At 47.4% G+C, this 15298-nt stretch overlaps 1 protein-coding gene and 1 long non-coding RNA gene across 4 annotated transcripts in view; one reads left to right on the top strand and one right to left on the bottom strand.

The window, feature by feature from the left end:
- Positions 1-15298, top strand: part of RCAN2 (regulator of calcineurin 2) — a 269330-nt gene that overhangs the window by 247175 nt on the left and 6857 nt on the right. For all 3 annotated transcript variants that reach the window (XM_044252142.1, XM_044252133.1, XM_044252151.1), the window contains one exon: positions 1370-1541. In XM_044252142.1, coding sequence (XP_044108077.1) covers positions 1370-1541 — 172 coding nt within the window. The remainder of the gene's footprint in view (positions 1-1369; positions 1542-15298) is intronic.
- On the bottom strand, positions 5842-13954 carry LOC122908864. The gene is made up of 3 exons (XR_006385032.1): positions 13666-13954; positions 7778-7993; positions 5842-5929 (listed from the first exon to the last, which is right to left on the bottom strand). It is a non-coding gene; the product is annotated as an uncharacterized LOC122908864 (long non-coding RNA).

Here is a 15298-nt window from a genome sequence, read left to right as displayed (position 1 = left end):
ATAAAATTTTAGGTAAAGAAGATGAATATGCTTTAGAGATCTACTGTACAAAATTGTACCTATAGTCAACAATAATATACTGTAGACTTAATTTCTTAAGAGGGTAGATCTCCTGGGTTCCCTGGGTGGCTCACTCAGTTAATCATCTGCCTTTGGCTCAGGTCTGATCCTGAGGTCCTGGGATCGAGCCCCCTGCTTGGGGTGGAACCTGCTTCTCTCTGCCCCTCCTCCTGCTTGTGCTCTCTCTTTCTCAAATAAATAAATAAAATCTTCTTTTAAAAGAAGAGGGTGGATTTCCTGTTAAATGATCTTTTCACAATAAAGTAAAATAAAATGTAAAAAAGAAGAACATAGGACTTTGGCCCCAGACCCATGTTTGAATCCCATACTGTCAGAAACTGTGTTACTTGTAGAAACCTCAGTTTTTATCTATTGAATCCCCACTTGTTTCCTTAAAAAGTTAAACAGAGAGTTACCATCTGACCCAGCAAGTATCCCTTCCGAGGTATACATCTGGAAGACTTGAAAACAGATCTCAAACAAATACCCGCACTCATATGTTCATGGTGGTACTATGCACACTAGCTGAAAGTTGGAAGCAAATGGAATGTGCGTCAGTGGGTGGAGACAAACAGATGGTGGTCTGTCACTCACTGGGATGTTACGCAACCATCAGAAGGGATGCAGTACCGGGGTGTGCAAGGATGTGGATGAACCTGTAAATATGCGAAGGGAAACAAGCTAAACACAAAAAGGTCACATCATCTCATTCTGTTTCTGGGAAATGTGAAGAACAGGCAAATCCATAGAGATGGGAAGTGGACTGGTGGTTGCCAGGGTCTGACTCGAGGCCAGAATGGTAGGAACTGTTTCATGGGCACAGGGTTTGCTTCGGGGCGATACAGATGCTTTGTCTCTAGGCCGAAGTGGGGATGGCGCCTTGTTCCACTGATTGTTCACATTAGAGTGCTTCATGTCACATGACGGGAAGATCCCCTCAAAAGGATGAGAGAGAGAGAGAGAGGAAAGAAAGGGAACAGGGAGTCTGGGGAGCAGCGGCCTCAGCCTCAGGTGGGAACTTGTGCTCAATGCAGAGTCCCGGGCCCTGCCCCCGCTCCGCCGAATCCGGCACTCCAGCCTTTTGGAAGTTGTCCTGGTAATGGCGATGTCTGCTAGGAGTCGAGATTCGCTGTTGTAAGGATCAGATGACCGAGCAAGTGGTGGATGGTAAGCAGAGATCATTAGGGTAGCCTGCTTCACTGGTTCCTTTGACACGGGCTGGAAATGAGACTCTGTAGCTTCGGCTCCCTGCACGGCCCATCAGAGGCTCTGATGAAAACTCTGTCTTCGTCTCTCCTCTGTCCGAAAGGTCCAGGCTCCAGAGACAGACGGTGACAAGCTGCATTTGGCACCGCCACAGCCCGCCAAGCAATTCCTCATCTCACCCCCCGCGTCTCCTCCCGTGGGCTGGCAGCCCATCAGCGATGCCACGCCAGTGCTCAACTACGACCTCCTCTACGCCGTGGCCAAACTAGGACCAGGTATGCTCTGGGGCCCCTTTGGAAGATAGACGGTGTCGACAACCTAGAAAAGCCAGATGGGCTTAACAACCGTGAGATCCGGGGCTCATGGGAACATGTGCATTTCTAATGGGTTTATGGCCGTGTGTGGACAGCGAGAGGGCTGAGGGATCAGAGAGGAAGAACCAGCATTGGACTTCGTCCACGTTTAACAGCAATTTGGGAATGTGGACTCAAGGTCTGTCTGTGTTGTTTCCGCACTGCAATGCAGATACTTTCAGGTTGGAAAGAGCTACCTATTTCTTATGGGATTCCTCTCTGTACCGTAAGGAATTTTGGTATATTTGGTATATTCTGGTATATTCTGGTTTTCTCAGAATAGGCAAAATACGCTCTACCAGCTGGCACTAGGCTTCTGTGCTGTGCAACCTTCTTTTATTGTTGCCATAGGAAAGCCCAGGAAGCTTCTGAAACAAGACAGTCTTCCTGCCAAGGTGAAGGCGCTTGGTCTCCGAGAAGCTGGTCACAGTAGCCTTTACCTTTAAAAAAAGAAAAGAAAACTTAATGATCACTTCCTTCCAATGTTGGTATACATGGCTCAGAGTCTCTCGTTTTCAAGACTGAATAGTATTCCACTGGGCAAATATAGCATCACACTTGATTCATCCAGTTTCCCAAATTGGACATTTAGACTGTTTCCAGTTTCTCACCATTCCAGTCAGAGTTACAGTTAACATCCTTGTACATATCTTCTATGCACCGATCCAAAATTTCTTTACATGGGTTCCTAGAAGTGATACCATCCTCACTTTCTGCAGACAGACACTGCCACCTCGCTTGAAAAATACTCCCAAGGATTATGACAGGTGAAATGAAATGGGGTCTGTTAGGTCAATGGGTTTTTAAATGGAGCTGGAAGATCCACTAAAGAGATGGGACTTAGGTACATCCTTACCCCATAGGACCATGAACTTTTTGAACTGGGCCCAACCACATATGATATTCCAAGAACTCAACGTGCAACTTTTTATACTAAGAGATTTTGCTTAGTGACAGCCTTCGCAAGCAGTCACATTCAGCCAAGATCGTCTGCCACCAACGCCCATCAAAATTCTTCGTAAACAACACATACAAACATTGCCTTTTGACTTTAAAAATGCTTGATTTTTGTTCTCTGGGGCGAGGACATGCTTTGCTTGGCTGCCCCCATCTGTGTTCCCCAAACTACAATTCCGAGACCCTAAAGAAATGCTCTTGGTTTTTATTGGCTCGGCCTCTTTTTTCGGTTGACGGTATATTTCCTGTATTACAGCAGGAGGGGACATGGTGGGAGGTGCAGCTGAGGGTTTAGGCACTGTGGGTCCAAGGGTAAATAATGCCCACCATGTCTGCTACTAGCTGTTCTGCTGGCGGGAGAGGGGGCTTTAAAAATACCCAATGTCCTGGCCGCACCCTAAGAGATTCTGATTTAATTGATTTGGGTCAAGTTCAGGCATTAGTATTTTTTAAAAGTTCCCCTAAAACTCTCAAGAGCCACTGATAGCCAAGGGACAAAGAGCAGATAGACTTAGAATGAATTGTTACTGGTATTTCTTAGTGTGCTCAGGAAGACACATGGACCAGAATCGCCCCCCTGAAAGTCTGTGTTTTCATCATCACACATAATGATACTTTCACCCACAGAAATTTGAGGACCCTGGTGACTAGAGCAATCACACCTGGGGCGACCACTCGTAGGATGACCCGTCCTGGGTGAACCACTGTTCTGGCTCACCCAGGACTGAAGGCTTCCTGGGAACGTTCCGTGCGAAACACAGGAAATTCCCAGGCGGACCAGGAAAGGAAGGCACCCTAGTGGGTCCTCAGATTCGGATGTGGCTGGTTTGAGTAATAAGCTCTCCCTGCAGAGACTAACTGGCTGTCCCGTGTGGCCCAGAACTTAAATTCTAGTACTCCTGAGAGCAAGCAGCCTGGGGCTTCTTTCTAATTGGCATCAAGGCACTCAGCATCTCGGGGGCCTTTACACTGGCCGTGGGCTCCCCCGTCGGAGAGCTCTTGTGAGAAGCAGTAGCCCCTGACTAAAAAGAGCTGAGGGGAGAGCAATGTGATAAGAAGAGAGGTATTCGCGACACGGGATTTCTCTGAGAGCCTTGTCCACGTACAGGAACCCAGAGCCAATGTACTCCCCGTACAAAAAGCCGTGTCGGTGATAGGAGTAAACGTGACCTGTATAAGACAAGTCGGGTCTGCCCAAGTCCAGCCTTGTGAAAGCATTTCCCTCAGTAACTCCAGACACTCCCAGAACTAGGAGCACGCAGCCTCACCTGGACCGGCGGAAGCCGAGGGACTCGGAGCCGCCAGCTTGTCTCTCATGCACAGATGCTGCCGAGAACACCTTTGAACGCCTCGTGTCGTTGTACGACTATCAGGAAGGGGAGCTTCGGAGGGTCACTGAGGTTTTGGCTGGAGATACGCAGGAGTCACTGACCAGCCTACATGTGACAGGAGGAGGACCCGAGAGGCCCAGACAGGGGAGGAGTCACTCGCCAGTGACAGAGCCGGGGTGTCCAAGGCCGCGCTCTTCCTCCAGCGCTGTGTGTAAGGGAGGCCCAGGCCAAGTCAGACCTTCTGACCGCCAGAGCCCCGCGGGCCTCCGGTGCGCTCACCTGGAGCCGGGAATCCAGTAAACGCAAATCATTTGCTCCGAAACGGGAAAGGGAACATACGGTAGTTCATGTTCCCAGAGCTTGATGCAAAGACAAAATGAAGGCGAGTCTCAGAGACCCTCACTGGCTATGGGAGCGGAGTCCCGGGTCTGGAAGACAAGCCCAGGGGTGGGTGCGACCTGCTGCTGTTGGAGGCAGAAGGAATGGATGGAGTAGGAGTTAGGCCTGGAAGGGAGGCTTCCAGAGCCTGGCACAGGGGGAGGAAGGAGGAACGAAATGGTCGCCAAGAGGCAGAGAAAGCCAGGGGTTCTTTTGAGGGCTGTGAATAACATTGACAGGATAAAAAATGCATGCCCTTTTCCTTAGCGGTGCTGCTAACCTCTGAGTCTGGCTTTCCCTTACCCCGTGCAGTGAGCACCAGGAGAGCAATTATTAATATTCCCATTTTACAGATCAGAACGCTAAGCTGTAGAAACATGAGCCAGTTTGCCCAAAGGGAAAGAGCTGGTTGGGGCAGAGACAAGTGTCAAACCTGGCTCTGCTGACCCCCCACCCTTCATGGCCAGGTGCCCTGGCCTTTGACTGAGGACGCTGGTGGCCTTGGTGGATGTGAGGCCCCTGTTGCTGTGACACTGGCGAAACATTCATCCTAACCCTGGATGGACAGCTATCCCTAATGCCACTGTGACTCAGAAAGCCAAACCCAGGGGTGGCAGGTGTGCACATGGAGGCCTGAGCACTGTGTGTGTAAGGGCGAACACCGAGGGTCTTCTATTTTTGAAGGATGACTGATGCTGTGTCCCGGGTGTGTTTTCTGGGATAGCGTTCCCTCCAGTCTCTGCCAGCAACTTGAGGCTGCTCCTCTTTATTTAGTTCTCCATTTGTCCTCTTCCCGTGTCCTTGAAGTTTCTTTACCCCACACAGATGGACGATTTGCAGCCAACACTTGAGTTGAAAATATCACAGAGGCTATATTAGAAGCCTGGGTGTCTGTGGCTGTTCCAGCCGCAACCGTGAAGGAGCACAGCCACGCCCCGTGTCCTTCCCACTACATCTGGGCGCCCCCCCACCCAGCCCACAGGGTACCAAGGCAGGCACGTACTTCTTCAACCTGCCACTTTGCAGATTCTCCCGCGTTCCTCCTACGATAATTCTCCATCGTTCAACTCACTATCTTCTCCACCTCTGCTACCCCCAGCACCTGGGAGCACCTTGCACCATAGGTGCTCAGCAAATATTGAATGAATGATTAGGTCAGAGCCCTCAGCCTGCCCAGGGATAATTTCTTCACCAGCAAATGGTTGCTTTCTTATGGCTTTGTCCAGACTGAGTCAGGCAACACTAAATTAATGTTTTGTTCAAAGAGAGGTCTTTGAGCATTTCCATTTGGAAAAACAAAAAGATTTTGTGAGATTCATTTTTAATCTTTTGGCAAGAAATTATAACTCATTCCATGTTAAGGGGTGGCTGCCTCAGTTCCGGGAGTGTAGAAACACAGTAATATCAGAGCAGAGAAAGCAACTCAGAGGCATGGGGTTTGCTTCTGAAGAATGACTAACACCGCTAAATTGGGAGAGCTGAGTGACTGAGAAGAGATGTTGGAATCCAAAGATGCCAAGCTAAAGTAGGTCTGAAGAAAGAGCATCAGAGAGCAGGGATCCAGGGCAAGATGGCGCTTGGGCTGGGTGAGGATCACCTCAGCAAACCAGTAGGCTCACGGGATCATGATTGTGCCCGGCGGCCCTGAAAGGCAAGGATGTGCATTACTAAGACCCTTTCATGGAGGACACTTTCATGGAAGCTCTGACGAGCAGGAGCAAAACAGGATTCCCCTTCTTTGGGAGAGGGACAGCGGTGACCCTCTTCCAAACAGGAACAGCTCATGTTCATGGAACATGTGGAGAGGCTTTTGAAATAAGCATGGAGATGCAATTACCGTGGAACCATGATCAAACCCAAGCCGGTGGGATTCCTTTGAAATCCTTTCTAGGCTGTTATAACACCTCTTAGGACACAAGGGCCCCATAAACCTGGAGAAGTGAGTCTGGTTCTATTTATTGCAGTGAATACAAGTGTATACTCAGGAAAATGTGAGAGGCATCCTTTCACTCATTCTTCACTGTGTCCCCATGACTGTATGTTCTGTTTTTGATCCAAAGTAAGTAAAATAGACGAATTAGGGAAATATTTTAAATAGAGACAGCAGTTAAAACATATATAGGGCTTGTTGTGCTCCAGGCAGTATCCAACAGTTTGGACACCTTACTATATTATCTCCATTTATACTTGGAGCAACTCTCTGAGACAGGAATTGCTATTCTCCTCATGTGAGGCACAGAGTGGTTAAGTAACTTGCCCAAGGCTGCACAGCCAGTAAGTTAAAATAGATTCCCCTGCCACTAGCCAGAAGCAGGAAGAATTGACGGAGCTAGTACCTTCGCCCTGGGGAGTAAAAAGTTTGAGAAACCAGAGAGGTCTCTTGAATCGTAAAATTAATTTGTCTACAAGAAATTAAAGACTGTTGCAAAAGGAAATTTTTAAAATGCAAAACAATTTCCACAATGTGTTCCTCCACCTTTCATTTCTGTGCTCATCACCACCCCACTCCACCCTATAAAAAACAGCCACTGGGTCAGGCTTTAAGGCCCATTCAGTGCTCCTCTGCTGCCCTGTGGGACACAGGGATCAGAATTTGCCTTCTGCTATGCTTAAAGGACCGATAGCAGCTTCTGTAAAACAAAGGCATCCTACATTGCCATTAGTCCTCCTGGTAAGTTTAGAAGCCCATCATCTAACAATCATCAAGTCAAAAGAAGATGGGTTTTGACCAACTGGAGGACGAATCGAATATTTATTTTGGTTTACTCTACAGTTGTTACTCCTGAATCCAGAAAAGTATGGTCCTATCGTCTTTTCAGATATAAAGCAAAACAGGAAAAACAAAAGCCCAGCCCAGAAAGACAGCTTATCTCTAACAATCAGCCAAAATGGAAACACAAAGATGTTATAATGTACTAAATGCGTGGTAAATCTGAGGTGGGATGTGAAATGCCAGCCTTTATTCTCTAGGCTCTCTAGGCTGGCTCTGGAAGGTCATGTTCATTGTCACTGAAAATGCCTGCAGGGAATGATATGAAAAGTCACCGTCTATTCCTTTTTTCTTCCTCCCGCTATTTTTAGCTCTTGTTAGGGAGATCAATTTTAGTTAACTGCAGAGGAGGGCTTAAAATGGTGCCCAAGTTTCAAGTTGCGTACATCTGCTATATTTAGCCTTTTTTTTTCCCCAAATTCTTCTCCATCAAAACATGCCATAGTAAAGCAGTTTTGCTAGTTTGTTACCTAGTGCAGAGCATTTCCTCTGCATGAAAAATATATTTCATTAATTCATGTAACTTACAAGGAAGAGACAGTTTCTATTCCAGGCTCATTGAATCAAAGGTAGAGAAAATTCCATTTTTTAAATATAGATGAATATATTTTGGGCACATGTGGTATGACTATTATATAAGCTTCAGTCCTTGTTCAACAACTGCTATTTTCTGATCACGGATATGAAAAGCAAACAAAACAGGCTCCAGTGTTCTCACTCACGCGGTGTCTTCCGTCCTTCCCCACCCGAAGCATGCAGATTTGTGATTCTGGACCACATGCTCAGAATTTTCCATCTCCTTTCGAAGGCTTTTCCCTGGAGGGGGCATGGGTGGCTCAGTTGGTTAAATGTCTGACTCTTGATCTCAGCTCAGGTCTTCATCTCAGGGTCATGAGTTCAAGTCCCAGGTTGGGCTGTACCCTGGGCATGGTGTGTACCTAAAAACAAAAAGAAACAAAAACCTATGATTTAAGAATTTTCCCTGGGAAAAAAATGTCTGAAAAGCTTTTCTACTCAGCATACACTCCACAATTATTTTAATCAGTGTTGAGTAGCAATATGGAAGACTTCTTTCTCTTGTTCCACCTGGTATGCATGTGGTAGAATAAATAATAGGAAAGACACATGGCCAGGCCCCTAATATCAGAAAAGCTCCAACAGAATGGTCATTTCCAGAGAGGAAAACCTGACCCCTCTCTGACCAAGCAGCATTTTCCCTCCTTATGTTGCTTCTTTTCTGTCACCTGTATGAATGAGCCCCACATCACAGGCTTCAGAGAACCCATTTTCTCAGTCTCCCTTTATCTTCCCAACCCTCCTTCCTGCGTGGCTTTCCCAAGTCTCCTTGGTCCATACCTTCCCTGGAGGGTTCCACTTCCTTGTCTCAGCTGTGAATTTGGGTCCTCAATCAGTCAGTTGTCCCCATGAAGTACTTTAGGTCCTAAATGACTCAGGAGGGAAGGAAGACCTATGGTCCCCCTCAGGCCATCTTACAGGGGAAATCCCCAAAAGATAAACAAACGTTCCTTTATTAAAATAGAACACCTCTTCTAACAAAATGATAGAAATAGTCTCTTTTCCTTCACGCATCTCTCCATCTCCTCCCCCAACACCAGTTTTCCCAAGGACCCTTTCTGTCTTCCTACTTTGATGTGGGTCAGGACTGAGGAGGGGTGGTAAGGAGGAAGAACCCCCATCACGTATGTGCAGAATAGTTTCCTGACATGAGCTCATGCCAGACCCGCTGAGGCAGAGAAGCCTGTGTGCCGCCCTGATGTCTTGCCTGCCCCATACCCTAATCTGCCATAATCCTAAATGGCAGAGGCAATATGGCCGTCACACTTTGGCCTCGCCATACCTCAACCGTTGTCCTAGCTCCAATTGTCTGAGGAGACCGCAGACCATTTTTTTTTAATGGTGATTTTTGACAATTAGCAAGGTCATCATGAAGATGGAATAATTAATATACACGGGGTACCTAGCCCAGTGCCTGGCACGTAGGAACTACCAGATCCATGGTGGGTGCAATGATCATTCTGCTCGGAGCAGTATCGTTTGGCAGGACATCCGCTGAGAGGTGTTCCCCATGCCAGTATTTGAATTAAGGTATGGAAAGCCCTTGGAGTCGTGTCGACCAGCTGGCGAGAACCATATGCCTGTCCTTGGGGGTGGAGGTGCTGGTGATTTAACTGGGCTTGTTCTCTGAACATTACATGGGCTTGGGGTGGTCTGTGCGTTGCTTTATAGTCTTTTCCTCCCAAGCTGAGAGGGCGTTCTTTGACAGAAGCCGCGGCTGCACCAAGGACAAGGGACCGAGGTGCCATTCAGGGATTGGACCCCATCCTCAAAACCACCCACAGCACTTTTCTCTGAGGTCGATCAAAATGAGACGCGAGCTCATGGCACCACAAAGGTATGGGAGAGAAGAAATGTGCAAAGGACTTCTCTCTCTCTGGAATGTTTCTTCCTCCCTGGAATACTGGTTTTAATGGAGAATCCGCTTTCCACTCTTATTTAGAAAGTTAGTTCTTTCTCGACTCCCAGGTTGAGCTTGTGAATAGGCACTTGTGACTCTACATGCCACCCGTTTAAGCCCCTCTGCCCTGGGGTCTCTCCTTTTCTCTTTTGTAGCTGTCTGTGAAGTTCCAACATAAAGAAATACTTCTCTTGCTTTATGGTGCTGACTAAAACTTGGGATGTGAGTTTGGATCCAGGCACCACCTTTTATTAGCTGTGTGACCCGGAGACACTCTCTGAGTCCCTCTGTGCCTCCTCAACAGTAAAATCAGATGGTTGCCGATATCAGACGAGATAACCCGTATGAATCTTTGTCCAACGCAGGACATGGTGAATGCTCAGTGTGGTACCTATTTTTTGGTCACTTGATTTTTAAGTCATATCTTAGTCTTTGGTTAAAGTGTAAATGTGTCTATGTTAAGCTCTTAGCTCAGGGTTTCTCAGGGCAGAAGCTGTGATATTTTGGAACTGACAGTCCTACGCACTGCAGTCCATTTAGCATCTTGGGGCATCACCTGCTAAATGCCAGTATCCACACGCAGCCCAGTCCCTGTGAAAACCAAAAAATGAAAATTTAAAAAAAAAAAAATCCTTATTGCATTTCCAGACACCACTGGGAGCTAAGCACCCTTGTGTGACAACCACACTAATTACGCTTCTGCGCCATTTATCAGGTGGATCTCGAATGCAAGAAAGACATAGAGGCAAGGAGTGCCTGGGAAGAGGTCAGAGGGGCCAGTGTGGGACGGAGAAAAGAGAGGTGAGAGAGGGGAGCGGTCCAGAGAAGTATCACCACCCCCACCCCCACTCCTTCCCCATACACACACGCTTTCTTTCCTCCCCTAATAGGGGAAAAGAGCTTGCTGGTAGATAACTTAAAAATACTGTTAAATCATGTATGGGGTGGTCATACAGCTTTTGGAAACTTCCAGATGTTTTTCACCATAACGCCTGCTTTTCTTGGGGAGCACTTTAGGCCCCAAAGCAAACCAGCATCAGCCCTTCCAGTCTGAGAGGCTTAAAAGACATGGTGACTGCAGACACCCGCCAGGGTCTGGGAGGAAGAAAGGAAGTGTAGGTCACCGCACTGCACCGCTGCTTCCTGCCATCAGCAATCCTACCGCCCCCTACCCCCAACCCCCTCCCAGCTCCACTGACCCCACCCCTGTCCCAGGCCTCTGAGAGCCCCCTCAGGGCCAGGCACCTCTGTCTCTGCTGTTGACATGGGAGTGGTAGAGGGGGGCTGGCAGCCTTGCTCGCCCTCCCCACCCTACCAAATTCAAGTCCTGAACCTAATACATGAAAGGAAAGGAAATCTAAGTGTGAATGCCTTTCAAGCACATTTCAGATTACATACACTCTTCCCTCAGTCCCTGTTTGCAATCCCATGAACAGGCAGCCTGCTCAGTAAAACTAACTCCTAGGAATTCTGTGGTTTTGTTCCTTCGATCAGGACGGATGCTCCCTCGTTCCTCTTGAAAATAGCACATTTACAATAAAGTACGGAGGAAAGGGGTTTGTAGTGCCTTCTAGCTATGAGAAGCCAGAAATCACTTTAATATTGGAATTTCCCTTCCTCATCATCATATATAAAGGGCTCTTAATTTAAATCAAGTTCAGTGTGTGGCACACAGCCCAGCATGGTTCTGTGTTCAATGGTCCTGTTGGAAATGTGCCTCACTTGGGTTGATAAGCCATCATCCACTCTTAAAATTCAGTGCAGATTAATAACAGAGGCCTTTTTTTTTTTTTTCCCTGCTGGGTTCAGAACTCACTGAGGGTTGGATAAGACTAAGACAGAGGAGATGAGTCATGCCAGCTCTGTGTCTGAGGCCGTGCCGAAGCCCAGAATGTGGCTGAGCCGAGCACCAGCAAGCGCTTCCCAAGGCTGAAATCCAGAGCTGAGCAGTGGGACTCCCCTGCCTGCCTGCGGACTGCCCCCCAGGAACGGGGGGTCTCCTGTGCTGGCCTCAGCACATGGCCGAGAGCAGGCAGGGATGATCCAAAGAGCAAAGTGGATTGGGTAAGCTGAGCACCTCAGTTCTTTTCCCCTAAGCTGTCACTCTGCTTCCACTGGAGAGGAGTAAGAAAGCGGCCACAGAGAGACGTCCCAAGTGGTTTGCTCATGGAGCTTCATCCCTAAGGAAGGAAGGATGGAGACTGGTGTGGTATCCAGTCTAATATAGCAGGTGAGCAGAAAGAAAAGGATAAAGCACAAGCAATTCATTTCGGTTCAACTGTAGTGGCTTAGCTTGCTTCTGAACAGAGAAAACTTGTGTGACCCGGGACTTATCAATTGCCACATAACAGACTATCCCAACATGAAGGTCTTGGAACATCAACAATATATTTTTTTTTTGCTCACAAATGTATTTAGGGCTCAGGGGGACAGCTCATCTCTGCTCCATGCAACATGGCTTGGGACTTTCAAGATGGTTTCCTCACATGGTTGGCACGTCAGTGTGCTGCTGGCTGAAAGCTCAGACAGGCTGTAGGCGCAGGACTCTGGTTCCTCCTCGTGTGAGCCTCTTCATGGGCTGCTTGCGCTTCCTTATAACATGGATGCAAGGTTTTGGAATGAGCCTCCTGACAGAGCAAGGTAGAAGTGCGTGTGTTTTTGCGACTTAGAATTCACACTGGTTACTTCTGCCACAGCATGTTAGTCGAGGCAGTCGGAAAGGCCTGTCCAGATTTGAGGGGCGGGAACACAGTGGAAACAGTCCTCAATGAAGAATTGGCAAAGTTACTGAGGAGTAATGTTACGACCGTCGTTGTGAAACACAGTCCGCTAAGACCCAAACGTGCCTATTGAGAATTCACCTTCAGTATGAGAGATAATAAAATTAGAGCCAGAAGGAAACATAGAAAAGTTTCTTCCAGAGTCCCAAGCTGTGGTAATAGATGTAAGTCAAATCATTTTATAATATATACCCCTTTCTTTTCATAATTGATTAGTGTTATCTTTTGAGAAGAGTCATTGTCAAGGAAACCATGCCTTGAATACTACTAATTGGCCGAAAGAAAAAGATATAAGATGTTCCTCTTCAGCTAGAGAACAAATGTCCACTAAAATATAAGTTTTGTGCCTTATGGATGTATTAAAAGTATAAGTTAGGGGCGCCTGGGTGGCTCAGTGGGTTAAAGCCTCTGCCTTCAGCTCAGGTCATGATCTCAGGGTCCTGGGATCGAGCCCCGCATCAGGCTCTCTGCTCTGTGGGGAACCTGCTTCCCTTCCTCTCTCTCTGCCTGCCTCTCTGCCTACTTGTGATCTCTGTCTGTCAAATAAATAAATAAAATCTTCGAAAAAAAATAAAAGTATAAATTAAACCCAGCTCCCTTTTGGGAGTGTCTCTTGCCAAAGATGACCCCGTGGGAGTCAGGACGGGCAGCACCCGAGAGTGATCATGATCACATTCATTGAGGTCTGATGGCCTGAGTTTGAATCCTCCCTCTGCCATTTACTTCCTCTGTGATTCAGTTTCCTCTTGCATCAACTAGAAAGGATGCCACCCACAGTCCAGAGCTGTTATCATCATTAAATATCCAATTGACGGGAAGTACTTCGAGCTGTGTCTGGCATTTAGTAAGAGTGTGGGAAATAGTCGTTGTGAAGTTTAAAGCAGATGGCGAGTTTCCACGACACGTGCTGTGTCCTCACACTGCCAGCACACTGTCAATAGGGTAAATACGTGTTCTTTCTTGGTTTTCAGCCTCGCTGAAAATCCAAAACTTACACATGTTAAACACCAGGAGAAAAATTCACGTGTGAGTACGTACTGGACATTGGACTAGTAAAACAAGTAAACGGCCAAGGTTGGTGCCTTTCATAAATCAGTACTTTATTTATTGAGCATTTACTTGTGCGTCAAAGTGCAGCCATCACCAAAACCACCATTTCAGCAGCTTGGAATATGAAACACCACTAGATGAAATAACTAAAGTATAATGTAAAAGGTGATATAATTAGGCATTATAACAAGTGATTCAGAAAAAGAAAGAGATCTCGTTTAAAATCAACTTAAGATTTGGTCCCTTCTCATGGGAACACAAACGTGGAAAAGGTGGGGAGAGAGGAAAAAGGAGAGGAACTTACCAATGGTGGGGGGTGGGCAGTAGTGAAGAGAGCGAGGGTCATTCCATCGTGAGGGTTGGAGTTTAGGACGCTCCCCTGTTCATTTGAACTGGAGGACTTGGCATGTCACCATCCACCCCTTCTTGCTGTTTACAGCAGCGACTCGACTGAGTAGAAGCTCTGTGGCATTAATTCCCCTGCTTCTGTGGTGTGACTAGATGAGTTCAACATATTGAAAACAGGAAATTATTTTAGGCAACTGTAGCACTGACCACCGCATCGCCTTAAATAATCATGACGTGCATCTCAGGATGGCTTTCTTAAGAATCTGACAAATATTTCTTTATTTCGTAGCATCCATGTGGTTGTTATTCCCATTTTTCTGATGAGGAAAACTGAGTCCTAGAATGTTCTCTGTCTCTCAACATCACAGCGCTAGTACGCATAAGGTGACGTTCCCAAGTGTTTTAGGAAGCTTATTCTGACAGGGAAGCTTAGTTCCTATGGTGGGAATACCAGCTGAGATTCCCCAGAGTGAGAGAAAATGGGGGCGTTACAAGCAGGTGGTAGTGAGGGAGTCTATGGAGAAATATTTCAAAGTGGTACTGGATAATGCTCAGGGACAGTTTGACTACCATGGATGAAAGGCAGAGAAGCTTCTAGGATGACCAAGTCTGTGGATGGCATCTAGAGGACGAAACCTCTCAGAGAAATGTGATAGCTGGAAAGGAAACATAGATGGACAGGGAACATAACTAATTCTACTTTGACTGTGTGAGTTTGGAGAAGAGTGAGAGATGTTTGGAGAGATGTCCATAGAAGGCCAAATGCAGGTGTGAGTTCAGGCTGAGGACATAGCATCTCATAGAGACAGACATTGAGAACTCACGATGCTCCCGAGAGACACTCTGCAGAGAAGAATGGCAGCCATGGGAGGGCTAAAGTAAACCCTCGCCTCATGCCTGCTCAACTCTTTGGTCTTTTGAAAGCCTCTGGGATGGGGGTTCCGTCTCCTGGAGCTGCAGCTCACATGAGGACCTGCCCAAGGAGGCACTCCAGGGACAAGGGTTTCCCTTGCCTTCCATCTCAAGAGTTCTCTGATCAAGAATCTGAACCATCTCGGCTCTGCTGTCATGTTCATAAATACAGCTTTGTAACATCTCCCTGCTCTTACCTCATCTCATTATGTTGATTTTTTAGAAACACTGTGCATAATCATGCTGATTATTTTGAGAGAACTCAAGAAGGGGCCAACTTCTGCCCCACAAGCCAAAGGTGGCAGGATGAGGAGGAACCTCTGGGGGTACTCAGACCAGCAGTCACCCACACTCGTTGCCTTGCCCCCCAGCCCCCTGCTCAGAACAGGGATGTGCCCTTCTCCCTCCTGAGAGCAGGAGGCAGCCCTCCACTTCCTCCAGACGTGCAGGAATCAGGACGTGGAGGAGGGTTTGAATATAGATGTGAGGATTGGGAGTGTGACGGGTGACCCTCTGCTTGTCCTTCCAAAGAAATGCTCCACTGGCCATGCTCTGTGTGGTGTGGCAACCCCAGCCCACCCAGAGTGGACAGGGCCCCAGGGGCTCCTTGTGCCCTGCCAAGCCCAGTTGGTTACCCTGCAGGGAGACAGCACTGACGTCAGCCCTCATGGTAGAGG

This window comes from Neovison vison, chromosome 1 (assembly GCF_020171115.1).
Source record: "Neovison vison isolate M4711 chromosome 1, ASM_NN_V1, whole genome shotgun sequence".
Classification (NCBI taxonomy): domain Eukaryota; kingdom Metazoa; phylum Chordata; class Mammalia; order Carnivora; family Mustelidae; genus Neogale; species Neogale vison.
This window is presented reverse-complemented; position numbering and strand designations above follow the sequence as displayed.